The sequence below is a fragment of the Aotus nancymaae genome, unplaced genomic scaffold, assembly GCF_030222135.1.
Source record: "Aotus nancymaae isolate 86718 unplaced genomic scaffold, 86718_ANA_hifiasm-v0.15.2.pri h1tg000002l, whole genome shotgun sequence".
In the NCBI taxonomy this organism is placed as follows: domain Eukaryota; kingdom Metazoa; phylum Chordata; class Mammalia; order Primates; family Aotidae; genus Aotus; species Aotus nancymaae.
The window spans coordinates 8,620,721-8,635,580 of record NW_026988413.1 but is presented as its reverse complement, the minus strand read 5'-3'; the positions used below and the strand labels follow the sequence as shown (position 1 = coordinate 8,635,580).

The 14,860-nt window shown below is 63.6% G+C and overlaps 1 protein-coding gene across 1 annotated transcript in view; it reads left to right on the top strand.

Annotated features, from left to right (window-relative positions):
• The window catches only part of SSPO (SCO-spondin), a 57,894-nt gene that overhangs the window by 41,490 nt on the left and 1,544 nt on the right, over positions 1-14,860 (top strand). The window contains exons 74-102 of the mRNA XM_064372278.1: positions 4-203; positions 485-651; positions 1,719-1,849; positions 2,001-2,224; positions 2,524-2,565; positions 2,713-2,868; positions 3,347-3,556; positions 3,761-3,928; positions 4,728-4,859; positions 4,954-5,200; positions 5,480-5,632; positions 5,708-5,754; positions 5,941-6,285; positions 6,595-6,762; positions 7,447-7,577; positions 7,826-7,950; positions 8,160-8,206; positions 8,461-8,739; positions 9,006-9,164; positions 9,314-9,430; positions 9,842-9,980; positions 10,117-10,319; positions 10,489-10,616; positions 10,718-10,860; positions 10,965-11,011; positions 11,808-12,025; positions 12,334-12,429; positions 13,071-13,131; positions 13,576-13,706. Of these exons, the coding sequence (XP_064228348.1) occupies positions 4-203; positions 485-651; positions 1,719-1,849; positions 2,001-2,224; positions 2,524-2,565; positions 2,713-2,868; positions 3,347-3,556; positions 3,761-3,928; positions 4,728-4,859; positions 4,954-5,200; positions 5,480-5,632; positions 5,708-5,754; positions 5,941-6,285; positions 6,595-6,762; positions 7,447-7,577; positions 7,826-7,950; positions 8,160-8,206; positions 8,461-8,739; positions 9,006-9,164; positions 9,314-9,430; positions 9,842-9,980; positions 10,117-10,319; positions 10,489-10,616; positions 10,718-10,860; positions 10,965-11,011; positions 11,808-12,025; positions 12,334-12,429; positions 13,071-13,131; positions 13,576-13,706 (4,414 nt within the window). The remainder of the gene's footprint in view (positions 1-3; positions 204-484; positions 652-1,718; positions 1,850-2,000; positions 2,225-2,523; positions 2,566-2,712; positions 2,869-3,346; positions 3,557-3,760; positions 3,929-4,727; positions 4,860-4,953; positions 5,201-5,479; positions 5,633-5,707; positions 5,755-5,940; positions 6,286-6,594; positions 6,763-7,446; positions 7,578-7,825; positions 7,951-8,159; positions 8,207-8,460; positions 8,740-9,005; positions 9,165-9,313; positions 9,431-9,841; positions 9,981-10,116; positions 10,320-10,488; positions 10,617-10,717; positions 10,861-10,964; positions 11,012-11,807; positions 12,026-12,333; positions 12,430-13,070; positions 13,132-13,575; positions 13,707-14,860) is intronic.

The following is a 14,860-nucleotide window of genomic DNA, read 5'->3' as shown; positions in this document are numbered from 1 at the left end:
CAGCACCTGTGTGGCAGGCATTCTGCAATGCCAGGAGGTGCCTGGCTGCCCAGATCCTGGGGTGTGGAGCTCTTGGGGTCCCTGGGAGGACTGCAGTGTTTCGTGTGGGGGCGGGGAGCAGCTGCGCTCCCGGCGCTGTGCTCGTCCCCCCTGCCCAGGGCCTGCCCGCCAGAGCCGCATATGCAGCACGCAGGTGTGCAGAGGTGAGCGCCAGCCCGGGGCCTGACCCCTTCTGACCTGTGAGTCCCATCCTGGCCTTTGACCCTGACTCATGGGTGCCTTTTGGCCTCTCCCTCCCCACCCCGACCTGTCCCCCAGCGCCCTCCCCCCAGCGATGGGCAAGTGCAGGAGGACTCAGCCAGGCTGTGGGGGCCTGTGGGAGGGGTCGCTGCCCAGGGCAGGGGATGGGCAGGTGAAAGGGGCTCCCTGAGGTGGGCAGTGAGGGCTAGGGCTGGAGCAGGTGCTGATGTGGCTCCTGCCTCAGAGGCAGGCTGCCCGGCCGGCCGCCTGTACCGCGAGTGCCAGCCCGGCGAGGGATGCCCCTTCTCCTGTGCCCACGTCACGCGGCAAGTGGGCTGCTTCTCCGAGGGCTGCGAGGAGGGCTGCCACTGCCCCGAGGGCACCTTCCAGCACCGCCTGGCCTGCGTGCAGGTCAGAACCCGTCCAGCCCACAGCCCTCCCTGTCCTCCCTTCACCTGTCTCTGCCATATCTGTCACTCCTGCAGACCCTGTCACCCCTGGGCAGGCCCCTAAGCAGCATACAGGCTCCTGAGGCCGGCTGGGGCCTCTGCTGCCAGCGTTAGATGCAGAGTTAGACGCAGCCTCCCCAGGTCTCTGGTTACCCAGGAATGGACACCACCTTCTGCCTCTGGACTTGTCTGGCCGCTGCTCCTCACTGGCACATCTCCCAGCCCTGCTGGGGGCTCTCACCCACCCCTGACTGAGTGCTGTCTGTGTGCCCCGCTCACCCCTCACCTTGGCAGGGAGGGGCAGTTTCCTGCCAGGCCCCTACGTCCCCCAACCTCACTGGTCCAGCCTCACCTCTCTGTCCTCTACTGCGGGACATGGGTCTTCACTGCCCCTCTCTTCCCTGTCACACACTCCTGGGGATAGCGCCCCTCACCTTCACTCCCCCCAGAGCCAGCTGGTCTCCTGCTGTGCATCCCAATGGCAGCCAGGTGCCAGCTCTGCTCTGCTGAGTCCGACCGGCACACAGGGATCCCTTTCCTCATCCTAAACTGGCTGACCCGTGGCCACTCCTGAGCCAGAGTTCCAGGATGCCATGGCCAGGAAGGACTTGAGCAGCCACCTGGTCCCACCTCCTAGACCTAGAGATGGTGACAGTGAGCCCCAGAGAGGGGAGGGGACACACCAAGGTCACACACAGCAGCAGCGCCAGACCCAAACCTAACATCTGGATTCCTGGCTGAGTCTCCTTCTGCCCCCACTGCGTCCGTGCCTGTAAGGGCCTGTGTTGGCGCCTGCTTGTGTCCTGCTAGGCGCTCTGCATGGGGAAGCCAGCTGGGCCAAGCCCATGCTGCATTCATGCCCCTGACATGGGTAAACAGCCCCCTGCTCCTGGAAATGCTTTCCTGGAGCCTGGAGCCCTCCTCCGCGTCCTCACCGTCCTCCCCCCAAGTCTCTCCAGTGGATGTGCGCAGCCCCGGGTGGGTGGCTGGCTGTGCTGTGACGCTGTCTCCTCTGCCCCACTCCCCCAGGAGTGCCCTTGTGTGCTGACAGCCTGGCTGCTGCAGGAGCTGGGAGCTGCCAGAGGTGACCCTGGTCAGCCCCTCGGGCCTGGAGATGAGCTGGGCTCGGGCCAGACACTTCGTACAGGCTGTGGCAACTGGTGAGGGGGACAGAGAGGGTGGGGGCTGGGCTGGGGAGAGTCAGGGAGGTTTTCAGTGGAGTGAGGGTGAGAGGGTAAGAGAACAGGGACTGGGAACCCCAGTCTGCCCTCTGCCCCTACTTGGCCTCGGCTAACCTGGCTCTTTCCCCAGCTCCTGTGCACATGGGAAGCTGTCTTGCTCCCTGGAGGACTGCTTTGAGGCCGGTGGCGGTTTTGGTCCCTGGAGCCCGTGGGGCCAGTGCTCCCGCTCCTGTGGCGGGCTGGGCACCCGCACCCGCAGCCGCCAGTGTGTGCTTCCCATGGCTGCCCCCAGTGGTCAGGGCTGCCGTGGGCCCCGTCAGGACCTCGAGTACTGTCCCAGCCCAGATTGCCCTGGTAAGGACAGCAGGAAGGTGGTGGGCAGGGCTGGGGTTAGGACGGCACTGGGGAGACATCTAGGAGGCCTTCTCAGAGGAGGCAGTATCTGAGGGGTCTTGAGGGAGGGACGGAACTTTGACCAGCACTGCGAGGAAAGGAATGGCTTAAGCAAAGGTTTTAATCCCGCAAGGAAGTGCTGTGCTTGGGGCCTGGTGTCCACAGGAGCTCATGTGGAGGAAGGCTGGACCAGCCTTAGGCGTGGTCCTGGTGCACTGTGGGTTCCGAAGCATTTCTGAGTGGGGTTTCCTTTGGCACAGGGGCTGAAGGGTCCACGGTGGAGCCAGTGACACGCCTTCCAGGTAGCTCCACACTCCCTGCACCTCTGCCTCGTGGCCTCCCTGTGGGAAGAGAAAGCCCAGGGCCCCCTCCTCTCTCCCCTGCTTCCTGGAGATGTTGAAACTCAGAGCTGATTCATCAGGAGGCGTCCTCCCCACTTCCTCCCCCAGGCGGCTGGGGCCCATGGTCCCCGTGGTCCCCCTGCTCCGGAAGCTGTACGGACCCCGCTCGCCCTGCATGGCGGAGCCGCACCCGCCTCTGCCTGGCTAACTGCACCGTGGGGGACCCGTCACAGGAGCGCCCCTGTAACCTGCCCTCGTGCACAGGTGCACCTTCCAGCCTCACCTCTGACCCCAGCCGCCACCCTCAGACAACTCACTGTAACCCCCAAGTCCCAACATCTAACACCCCTCAAGCAATCATTGGTTTCTAGTGTTGACATCTCATTTCAAATCAGTGTCTGACTCCGGGCTCTGGGTCCTCTTTGCCAACCCTAGCAGCTGCTGGGGAGCCTGACTTCGGCACATCCCTTATTCTCATGTGTGTGCACTGAACTCTCCACCCAAACCCCTCCACAGCCCTGTGAGTCTGAGATTACTGTCCCAGTGAGAAAAGGGGATACTGAAGCCCAGTTGTCAAAGCCACACAGCAGTCAGTGTCAGATCCAGAATGGGAGCCCAGAGCTCTGGGTGAGGCCACTGCTGGTCTGCGTGGTGGAGGTCTGCCCTTGAGCTGGGAGCAGAGAGGAGAAGCTGGGCAAGTGCCAGGCAGCTGGGATGGCTCCAGCTCCGCTTTCTGTCACAGAGCTGCCCCTGTGCCCCGGCCCTGGCTGTGGGGCTGGGAACTGTTCCTGGACCTCCTGGGCCCCGTGGGAACCTTGCTCCCGCAGCTGCGGGGTGGGCCAGCAGCGCCGCCTGCGGGCATACCGTCCCCCTGGGCCTGGTGGGCACTGGTGCCCCGACATCCTTACTGCCTACCAAGAGCGCCGCTTCTGCAATCTGCGAGCCTGCCCAGGTGAGGCGGGCTGGGGGAGACCAGGTCGAGCCCCAGGCCCTGCCCCTGGAAGGCCTCTGGTGTCAGTGCCCCCTCCCAGGCACCCAGCCTACCCAAGTGTGGCACTTCTGTCTCTCGAACCAGACCCTGACCCAGGCTTGTGGGATAGGTGGGGGCCCTATGCCTGAGCCGACCCCTCAGGTGGCCGTTCTCTTTCCCACACAGTGCCTGGGGGCTGGTCACGCTGGAGCCCCTGGTCCTGGTGCGACCGCAGCTGTGGGGGAGGCCGATCCCTGAGGAGCCGCAGCTGCTCGGGCCCCCCACCCAAGAACGGGGGTGCCGCCTGTGCTGGGGAGCGGCACCAGGCCCGGCTCTGCAATTCCATGCCTTGTGGTATGGCAATGGTCCTGTCCCACCTTATTGGGCTCCACTCAGCATGGGGCCCAGCTGCTACCTCGTGGGCCATTTTGGAAACTGAGGCCGCTGGGTTGGATGACAGGGCCTGACAGTCAGCAAGGATGTCCTGAGTGTGTCTGTGGGCTGTGCCAAGGCCCAGGGATCTGTCCCGGCCACCCTGACCAGCGGGAGAGCTCCTCCCCTCAGCTTTCCCACCCTCCAGGTGGGAAAGAGCCACCCATCCTGTCACAATTTTTGGAGACTTTGACAGTGGCACCGTCAGGAGTGGATGTGGTGCTCGTGGCGGGGTGGATAGAGCCAGCAGCTGTCGCTGAGCCTGGCCTCCTCCTCTCACCCCCAAGCTTCAATTCCTTCTTTAATTGGCCCTGCCCAGCTTACCAGCCCCATGGCCTGGGTTCCCCCAGGAACCCCCTCCTCTATCCCCACCCACCCTGGACACTCCCGCCCTCTCTGGGTGGACAGAAAAGAGGCTCCAGGTGACAGTATTGTCTTTTGAGACCCACAAATCCAGTCTAGCTCTACAAACATTTGAGTGCCAGGCTAGGTGCTGAGAACTCACAGGAGGTGAGAGAAACTAACTGTCTACTTAGCATGTCCCAATCCCAGAGTCTCACCGAGTCCCCCATGTTTCAGTGGGCACCAGCGTGGGGGATAGGATGAGCCCTGTAGCTTCATGGAGGTAAGGGGTCCCCAGTAGGGCAGAAGGAGGGTTTCTGAGCCCTGGGGCCCAGGCCCTCCTGACTCTGGGCACCCCCCACCCCCGCCATCTGCTCAGAGACCGGCTGCCCAGACGGCATGGAGGTGGTCACCTGTGCCAACCGCTGCCCCCACCGCTGCTCAGATCTCCAGGAGGCAATCATGTGTCAGGATGACCAGGTCTGCCAGAGGGGCTGCCGCTGCCCCAAGGGTAGGTGCCGCCCTGCCCTTCAGGAGTGTCAGGATGGCTGACTGGGAGGGTGTGGGGGGGGTCAGGGGTGCCAGTGTCAGCCCTGGCCCCACAGGATCCCTGGAGCAGGATGGCGGCTGCGTGCCAATTGGGCACTGTGACTGCACCGATGCCCAGGGCCACAGCTGGGCCCCAGGGAGCCAGCACCAGGATGCCTGCAACAACTGCTCATGCCAAGCTGGGCGGCTCTCCTGCACGGCTCAGCCCTGCCCGCCTCCCACCCACTGTGCCTGGAGCCGCTGGTCGGCCTGGAGTCCCTGCAGCCACTCATGCGGGCCCGGAGGGCAGCAGAGCCGCTTCCGGTATGGGGCTGACAGGGCTAGATGTCCCCTCTGCCACCCGGGGCCTTCCTCTGCGTGGCGCAGTCTCCCTTCTCAAGGAGAGTTCCTGGGTCCCGCTCTCACCAGTGACAGCACCACCTCAGGCCCTGGGCCAGCTCTGTCCCTGGTTACCCTGGCTTTTCCTTAGCTACCCCCATGCCCACCCTAAGTGTCCTGGTCCTGTCGGGAGGTGTCACCAGGAGACAGAAGTGATGAGAGGCCTGGACCATCTCTCACCTCCTCTCCCCGGGCCCCACCCAGGTCCTCTTCATCGGGCTCGTGGGCTCCGGAGTGTCGGGAGGAGCAGTCCCAGAGCCAGCCCTGCCCTCAGTCCCCGTGCCTGCCCCTGTGTCTGCAGGGCACTCTCCCCCGCACCCTGGGGGACAGCTGGCTGCAGGGCGAGTGCCAGCAGTGGTGAGTGCAGGGCAGGGAGTGGGGCTGGGACTGCCCGGCTGGAGAGCAGAGTCCTGAGTCTTGGCTCTTTTCCAGCTCCTGCACCCCGGAGGGTGTGATCTGCGAAGACATTGAGTGTGCAGGTCTGGGCGCCTCCACGTCCCCTCCTCAGCCACCCTCCTAGCCTCATGCCTTCCCCGCCATGTTCCCTGTGTCTCATTCTCTCCTGCCTTACTTAACTGCCATGCCCTGGGCCATGCAGGTCCCGACCCAGCCCTCTGGCCTTTGCTCCCTCTGCCTCCTTTGACCTCACCTGTGCCCTCCCACAGTGCCCGAGGCCTGGATGCTGTGGTCTCCCTGGTCCAACTGCCCTGTCTCCTGTGGAGGTGGAAACCAGGTCCGAATCCGGGCTTGCGGGGCTGCAGCCCCTCCCCACGGGAGCTCACCCTGCCTGGGTCCTGATACCCAGACCCAGCCCTGTGGGCAGCAGCCTTGCCCGGGGTTGCTGGCGGCCTGTGCCTGGGGCCCATGGGGGCCCTGTTCCCGCAGCTGTGGCCTGGGCTTGGCCTCTCGCTCTGGGTCCTGCCCCTGCCTGCTGGCTGAGGCCGACCCCACCTGCAACGGCACCTTCCTCCACCTGGACACACGGGGCTGCTACCCAGGGCCCTGCCCGGGTGAGTGTGCAGGGGAGTGAAGTCACCTCGCCGCTTTTCCTACCTTGGGAGATTCAGAAAATAAATATTTCCCTGTTCCCAGATGATCCCTCCAAATAAGCCTGCCCCTCTCCTGCCCCCACGGTTTGCTCAGTTCCTCTTCCCACCATCTCTTCCCTTGGAGCCCTCCTTGTGGGGTGAGAGGGCGTCCAGTGGCCGGGCCTTCCAGGCCCCTCTTGCCCCCATGTCCTGTGCAGGGTCTCGGCAGGGCTGGGGTGAGAGGGAGGCAGGCAGGGGAAAGGCAGGCTGACACATCCCTCCCGTCCCTAGAGGAGTGTGTGTGGAGCAGCTGGAGCCTCTGGACGCGATGCTCTTGCCGGGTGCTGGTGCAGCAGCGCTACCGACACCAGGGCCCAGCGTCCCAAGGGGCCAGGGCAGGAGCCCCCTGCACGCGGCTGGATGGCCACTTCCGGCCTTGCCCCATTGGCAACTGCTCTGGTGAGGCTCCAGGAGCAAGAAGCTGGGGAGCTGAGCAGGGCAGCAGCCGCCAAGGGTCTCCGCTGGAACGCCCTGCTCCCCTCGCAGTCAATGTAGTGCCCCCAAGACCTCAGAGCAGTGGCCTGTGCCTGCACCTGCCCGCACCTGCCCTGCTTCTCCCCTGCTCCCCCAGCTACTTCCCTGCTCCCCAGCTGCTCCCCTGCTCCCCAGCTGCTCCCCTGCTCCCCCAGCTACTCCCTCGTCACAGCTGCACCCCCAATCCCTCACCACAATTTACCCACGCTGCAGCTGCCAGCCTGCCTGTGGCTTTGGCCATCTAGGAGGGTGTCCTGCCCACCTCCTGCTGCAGCTGCCCTCCACCTCTGCCCCTCTGTCTCCCATCTGCCAATCTCTGGCGTACCTGCCAGGCCCCTCACTCCTGCAGCCCCCTCCTCAGTTGCCTCCTCCAGGCAGCTTCCTGGCTCTCCAAGGCCCAACCTGTCCTGATCTTTCCCTGGAGGTGCCCACAGGTACTGAGTGGGTGCCAGATGGGGGACACTGGTCTGTTCCAACATGTGGGAGGCAGGCATCTTGTATTCTTGCCAGGTGACCCCAAGGGGCCTCAGAGGAACCATGTGCTCTGGCTTTGGGAGTGTTGTCTCTGGGCCGTTCCCCCATCAGCCTGCCTCTCCCCGCTTCCCCCAGAGGACAGCTGCACGCCTCCCTTTGAGTTCCAGGACTGCGGCTCCCCCTGTGCTGGGCTCTGTGCCACACACCTGAGCCGGCAGCTCTGCCAGGACCTGCCGCCCTGCCAGCCGGGCTGCTACTGCCCCAAGGTGAGAGCTGGGAGCTGGGGCACCTTCCAAGGAGAGGGGGGTCCTCTGCCCACACTCCCACTCTCCTTCCTCTCTGTGATGGCCATGGCGACCCCACCTCCTTCAACCCCTTGGAACTCGGTGCCTCCTCCCAGCTTGTGCCCATGCCGTTCACTTGGCACCACACGTGAGCACCTGCTGCAGGCCGGGCACAGTGCTGGGTGCTGGGGTGACAAGATGATCACCACCCCATCTCTCTTTCCACCCAGGGCCTGCTGGAGCAGGCTGGGGGCTGCATTCCCCCAGAGCAATGTAACTGCTGGCATACCTCAGCAGAGGGAGCCCGGGTAGCCCTGGCCCCTGGGGACCGCCTGCAGCTAGGCTGTAAGGAGTGGTGAGTGATGCAGGAGGGGAGGCAGAGGGCAGGGGGGCCTTGGGGGCCCAGTCCAGCCTCAGGACAGAGGGCCCCGAGATGCAGGAGTTCGCAACTCCCTCATCTTGCCCCAAATGTGCCTAGGGCTCAGGTACCCTTGCAAGTTACCTCTGGGGGTCCTGGGCTGGGTCCTGCATCCCATAGTCCACCTTGACCACCCCCTCCCGCAGTGAATGCTGGCGTGGGGAGCTGCAGTGCACCAGCCAGGGCTGCCAAGGTAACCCTGACCTATGGAGACCACTGTCCCCATTGCTTGGGACTGGGGGGTTTCTGGGATGCAGAACTTTCAGTGCTAAGACGGGGACAGTCCCAGGCAAACCGGAATGGGGGGCACCCTACCCTGCCCCCACATCTCAGCCTTCCCTGTTTCCAGCACTTCCTGGTCATGACCCTGAGCCCTTCCTGCCTGTCCACCAGGGTCTCTGGGCTGGGGGTGGTCACTGGGAAGGTGGTCACATGCTGCCCTTCTAGGTCTTCTGCCTCTAAGTGAGTGGTCCGAGTGGTCGCCATGTGGGCCCTGCCTGCCACCCAGCGCCCTGGCCCCTGCCTCCAGAACTGCCCTACAGGAAAGCTGGCTCTGGGACCCAACTGGCCTCTCTCCCACCTCTGCCCCACTGCTGGCTTCAGAGCAGCACCGCCACCGGCTCTGTCTGGATCCTGCGACAGGGGGGCCCTGGACTGGGGCCCCTCACCTCTGCACTGCGCCCCTCAGCCAGCAGCGCCTGTGCCCTGACCCTGGAGCCTGCCCTGGTAATGGGGAGAGGCAGAGGCCACAGGACAGGAGGGGCGTGGAGTGCAGGTTGAGGGGAGCTGGCCAGAAGGGGCTGGGCTACGGAGCACATTGACCTGCCACCCCTCCTGCTTGCCTCTAGGGCCTACAGGATTTGAAGCTGGGTGAGGTCCAGGTAGCAGCTAGAAAGAGGAGCAGGAGAGCCTAGAGGGGCAGCAACAGAGCTCAAGGCTCGAGGGGGGGCAGGAGGTGGGCCTGGGTACTGACCCTGCCGTACCTTCCCCAGACTCATGCCAGTGGAGTTCATGGGGGCCGTGGAGCTCCTGCCAGGTCCCCTGCAGTGGGGGTTTCAGGCTACGCTGGAGAGAGGCAGGGGCCCCCCATGGAGGAGGCTGCCGGGGACCATGGGCTCAGACGGAAAGCTGCAACAGAGGGCCCTGTCCAGGTAACTCCCATCCCCCATCCAGAGGAGGGCCTGGGACAGGAACATCAGGGACCAAACGTGAGGGAGAGTTGGCTCTGCCCCCAAGGTGTGCCATGAAAGGGAGGGCCCAAGAGTGTCCCCAACACAGACTCCCATCATCTGGCCCTCAGGCGAGAGCTGTGAGGCCCGAGACACTGTACTCACCATCGACTGTGCCAACCGGTGCCCACGCAGCTGTGTCGACCTCTGGGACCGTGTTCAGTGCCTGCAGGGACCCTGCCGCCCAGGTAGCTGGCAGGCCCCACCACCCGGCTGGGAGTTCCAGGGAAGCCTGGGGCCTCCCCCAGCTGCCTCCTGCTCCCAGAGAGTGTGTGATCTCAGGCAGAGGTGGGGGAGGCTCAGACTGGCTGGGGCCTGAATGATGGGGTAGGAACGTGGTCACTTTCAGCAGCCAGCTCTGCGTCCTGCATGGAGTGAAGTTCGCTCAGGGCCACTGTTCCATGTGAATGCTCCGGTGGCCGTCAGGGTTACTGGTGGTGCCCACACAGGGCAGGCTGGAGCGGCCTCTTCCTGTGCGTGGGCAGTGGGAGATACTGTGGAAACCAGGCTTTGGACTCGGTCTGGTTGCCGGGGAGGATCCATTTGTGAGCCTTGCCTGAGCACCCCATCTCACGTGGCCTCCTTACTCGCACCCCTAGGCTGCCGCTGTCCGCCGGGCCAGCTTGTCCAGGACGGGCGCTGTGTGCCGATCTCCTCTTGCCGCTGTGGCCTCCCCAGTGCCAATGCCTCTTGGGAGCTGGCCCCAGCCCAGGTGGTGCAGCTGGACTGCAAAAACTGGTATGGCTGCAGCCACGCCAGGGCCGAGGGCGCTTCGGCTGGAGGCACGAGGCAGGTCAGCCTTCGCTGGCATTGCCGGGGAGCGAGGGTTCTGTTCACCCTGACTGGAGCCCTTTGTGCTTACCCCCATCCACAGCACCTGTGTCAACGGGTCCCTGGTGTGCCCACGCCAGGAGTGTCCAGTCCTTGGGCCTTGGTCAGCTTGGAGCAGCTGCTCGGCCCCCTGTGGTGAGGGCACTATGGTACGACATCGGAGCTGCAAGGGGGGTCCTGGGGTAGCAGCATGCCAGGCCCAGGACACGGAGCAGCGGCAGGAGTGTAACCTGCAGCCCTGCCCCGGTGAGTGCCCTGGGTGGTGGGTGTCTGACCCCCTCCATTACTCCTGGGCCCAGGCCCTGCCCCAGCTATGGGGGGTCAGTGTGGGGAGAGGTCAGACCCAGGGCAGCCCCTTCCCTGGGACTGGAGATGCTGGGTCTCTCCTGACTCCCTATTTGTGTGCTCCCCACAGAGTGCCCCCCTGGCCAGGTGCTTAGCGCCTGTGCCACCTCCTGCCCACACCTCTGCTGGCATCTGCAGCCTGGCACCATCTGTGTGCAGGAGCCCTGCCAGCCTGGCTGTGGCTGCCCTGGAGGGCAGGTGGGTACTGGGTGCTGTGTCCTGACTCCCATGTGGGCAAAGCTGGCAGGTGGGAGGGAAGAGGCGGTGGTCCGAGTGTCACGGAGCCCACCCCACTGCAGCTGCTGCACCACGGCACATGCGTGCCCCCTGCTGCCTGCCCCTGCACCCAGCATTCTCTGCCCTGGGGCCTCACCCTGACCCCAGAAGAGCAGGCCCAGGAGCTGCCCCCAGGGACTGTGCTCACCCAGAACTGCACCCGCTGGTGAGGCTTGGCCGTGGGGTGGGGAGCAGGGATGGAGGAAGGGTGCTGAGCATGGGGTGGGAGGAGGGCATGGGCGGCCTCTGAGCAGCCTTCTGTCTTCCTAGCGTCTGCCGCAGTGGAGCCTTCAGCTGCTCCCTCATCGACTGTCAGGGTGAGATGTGGCTTCCATGCCCTGCTGCACCTCCAAAGTCAAGGCCAGGGACTGGCACTGAGGAGGGGAGGAGGGCCCTGCTCCCAGCCTAGACAGAGCTTCAGAAAGCCCTCCCCTCCTCCCCTGCCTGTCCACACTGACCTCTCTCTAACCGGACACCCAGTGCCCCCTGCCCAGGACTCCTGGGCACTCAGTGCGGTCTGCCCCACGTGCGGGGGCATTCTGTAGCACACGGTGTACATAGAGCCAGGACTGTAAGTGACGCCAGGAAGTAGAAGGCTCTTTCCCTGCCAATGAGGAAACTGAGGGCCGGAGGGGAGAGCGGAAATGAGGGGCCTGGCCTGGCAGCTTCCAGGCCGATGGCGTTTGCCCTGCACAGTGCAGGGTTGCCCCTGTCTGATCAAGACCAGTGGCCCACCCACCAGGTGCCCAGCTCTGCCATGCTGGGCTCTGAATGCAGACATGCAGCACAGCCAGCCTTTGGGAAGACCACCCCCTAGAACAGGCAGAGATGGGACAGTCTCTAGGTCTCTGACAAGCAGGTAGCACCGCAGAGAGGAGAATAGAGAGGCTGGGTGGACAGGATTGGTCAGGGGAGGCTTTTCCGGAGGAGGTGAGATCTGGCCTGGGCCCAGCTAATGTTTGAGAGGGTGGATAAGAGAGAGCAGGAGGTGTGGTTGGAGGCCGCTGCTGCTGAGAAGGCAGCGCGGGGACACGGGGTGCTCAGCTTGGGGGCGGAAGCCAGGCTGGATCCGGGGCTGGCCGGAAAGGTGAGTTCGATGGTATTTCCTGGCAGAGTGCCCCCCTGGGGAAACATGGCAGCAGGTGGCCCCGGGGGAGCTGGGGCTCTGCGAGCAGACGTGCCAGGAGATGAATGCCACAGAGACCCCAGGCAACTGCAGCTCGGCTCGAGCTTCAGGCTGTGTGTGCCAGCCTGGGCACTTCCGAAGCCAGGCGGGCCCCTGCGTCCCCAGAGACCGCTGCGAGTGCTGGCACCTGGGGCGGCCCCACCTGGTGAGATGCTGAATCCCCTCTGCTACCCTCACCCCTTTCTGACCCCAGGCCTCCTCGTCTGTCTGTAACTCCACTGGCTCCTCCCCCTACTCCAGGCCCTGCAGTAGCCAGCAGGGGTCCTCTGTCACCTTGGAAAGGTCTCTGGCCCCAACAGCCCATCTCCCTCCTGGGTCTCCTGTTGCCCGACTCCGTCCAAGCCCATTGCCCCAGCTAAGCACTCGCAGGCTGGGCTGGGGGACCGGGATACTGTTATAGAAGAGTCTACAAGTTGGGAGAGACCAAAAGGAGGCTCTCCGTCCTCTCTCCAGCCTGGATCTGAATGGCAGGAGGCCTGTGAGAGCTGCGTGTGCCTCAGTGGGAGGCCTGTCTGCACCCAGCGCTGCTCCCCGCTCACCTGTGCTCAGGTACCCCCTGCAACCCTGCTACTCTCCGGGGTGGTTCCCCCTCACCTGTGCTCAGGTACCCCCTGCATTCCTGCTACTCTCCGGGGTGGTTCCCCCTCACCTGTGCTCAGGTACCCCCTGCATTCCTGCTACTCTCCGGGGTGGTTCCCCCTCACCTATGCTCAGGTAGCCCCTGCATTCCTGCTACTCTCCGGGTGGTTCCCCCTCACCTGTGCTCAGGTACCCCCTGCATTCCTGCTACTCTCCGGGGTGGTTCCCCCTCACCTGTGCTCAGGTACCCCCTGCATTCCTGCTACTCTCCGGGTGGTTCCCCCTCACCTGTGCTCAGGTACCCCCTGCATTCCTGCTACTCTCCGGGTGGTTCCCCCTCACCTGTGCTCAGGTACCCCCTGCATTCCTGCTACTCTCTGGGTGGTTCCCCCTCACCTGTGCTCAGGTACCCCCTGCATTCCTGCTACTCTCTGGGTGGTTCCCCCTCACCTGTGCTCAGGTACCCCCTGCATTCCTGCTACTCTCCGGGGTGGTTCCCCCTCACCTGTGCTCAGATACCCCCTGCAGCCCTGCTACCCTCTCTGGTGTCCCTGGGCACGGTGGACTGGGGCCAGGTGTCAGGACTGCATTGGGGCTCTCTCCCTCTGCAGGGTGAGGAGATGGTGCTGGAGCCAGGGAGCTGCTGTCCCTCTTGCCACCGGGAGACTCCGGGTACGGAGGGACCCTGGGCACATTGTGGGGTGCCTCTCCCTGGTCTAGACACTTCTCTCCAGCCCCACCCCACACGCGGCCTTTTCAGCCTGGCAGGTGCCTGCCTCCCTCAAGCCAACCCACCAAGGGGATTTGGGGAGTGAAGACCCCAGCACATATCATAGCACCTGGCCACCCTGCCCGGATGTCCCTCAGACCTAGGCCCTGCCCCACCCCCACAGTCCCCTCAGTCACCTCAGTCCCCTCCTCCTCCTGTGCCCCCCACAGTCCCCACAGGCACCTCCTCCTCCTGTGCCCCACAGTCCCCTCAGTCACCTCCTCCTCCTGTGTCCCCCCACAGTCCCCTCAGTCACCTCCCCCTCCTGTGCCCCCACAGTCCCCACAGTCACCTCCTCCTCCAGTATCCTGCCCCCACCTCCTGCCACTCAATGCCCCTCCCCACAGAGGAGCAGATGCCCTCCTGCCAGCTCCTCACGGAGCTTCGAAACCTCACCAAGGGGCCCTGCTACCTGGACCAGGTAGAAGTGAACTACTGCAGTGGGCACTGCCCGTCCAGCACTCATGTCATGCCAGAGGTGAGCCAGGGTCCCGCCATCCAGGCCAGGGGAGTCAGGGTGGCCAGTGGCCGCTGAGGGCCTGCCCTGAGCCTGGAACCTGGGCAGAGCCAGAGGCCAAGAGGCACGAGGTGCTTTTCACGGAGGTAACAGCGGAGTCAGGGAGTCAGATGGTCAGCGCTTTGCCCCAGGCAGTGGCGTGCACCTGCGGGTGGCCCACAGGTCTCTCTGGGTGCACAGCTCCTCCCACGGAGGTCTTTTTGGCCCCATACCACTCCCAGAGCGTGCCCGCTGTGCCCCTCAAGGCAATGAGCCAGGGGCCCAGCAAAGAAAGGAATGGAGGAGTTAAGCTAGCCTCTGAAATCAGAACCCGTCACGTCATGCGGTGCATGAGAGCTCGGCAGGAATGCACTCTCTACAGACAGGATCACCGCACACACTTCCCGAAGGAGTCCGAGCCAGGCTGGCTCTGCTCTGCATTTGCCCTCTGTGGACTCAGAAGCCCTGATCCTTCTTAGGATATTCCGAGGGGCTCCTGCCCACCCTGACTCCCCTCAGCCTGAGCCTGGTGCGCTGTGACTTGAGCTGCCTTCTGCCTGGGTCCCCTCTCCAGCTCCACTCCCAGCACTCCCGCCGCCCCCTGGACCCACCTCGGCCCACTTGGTTTACCTCATCCTGGAAGACAAAGATGCTTTCCTCCCTGGTCCCCAAAGACACTGCCCCTCAACGCTGGGCTGCTCTGCGGCCCCCAGGTGCCCCTGCACCTGCTGGAAATACTTTCCCAAATCACTTTTGGGTTTTTTTTTTGTTGTTGTTGTTACAGTTTTGGAATTTTTAAAACATAGAGTGAGAAAAGAAAGAAAGTAATTAAGAGATGCTTTTTTTCTGAGGAAAGAAATTGATAGTGGGGTAGAAATTGGAGGGATTCTTTTTTGCTGAATAACTGCTTGTAATTTTTGGACTTGGCATTGTATGGATGTATTACCCATTTCGAAGTAAAATTATAAATATAATTATACATAAAATTAAATGATATTCTCAGAGGACGCTGATGGAGGTGCTTTAACCACAGCGCACAGGGAGCTGCGTTGGAGTGAGAACTCACTTTGCACTGGGGCTCAGAACTGTGCAGTTAGAACGGACTTACTTGCAGTTTCATGTATTCCAAGTCTGTC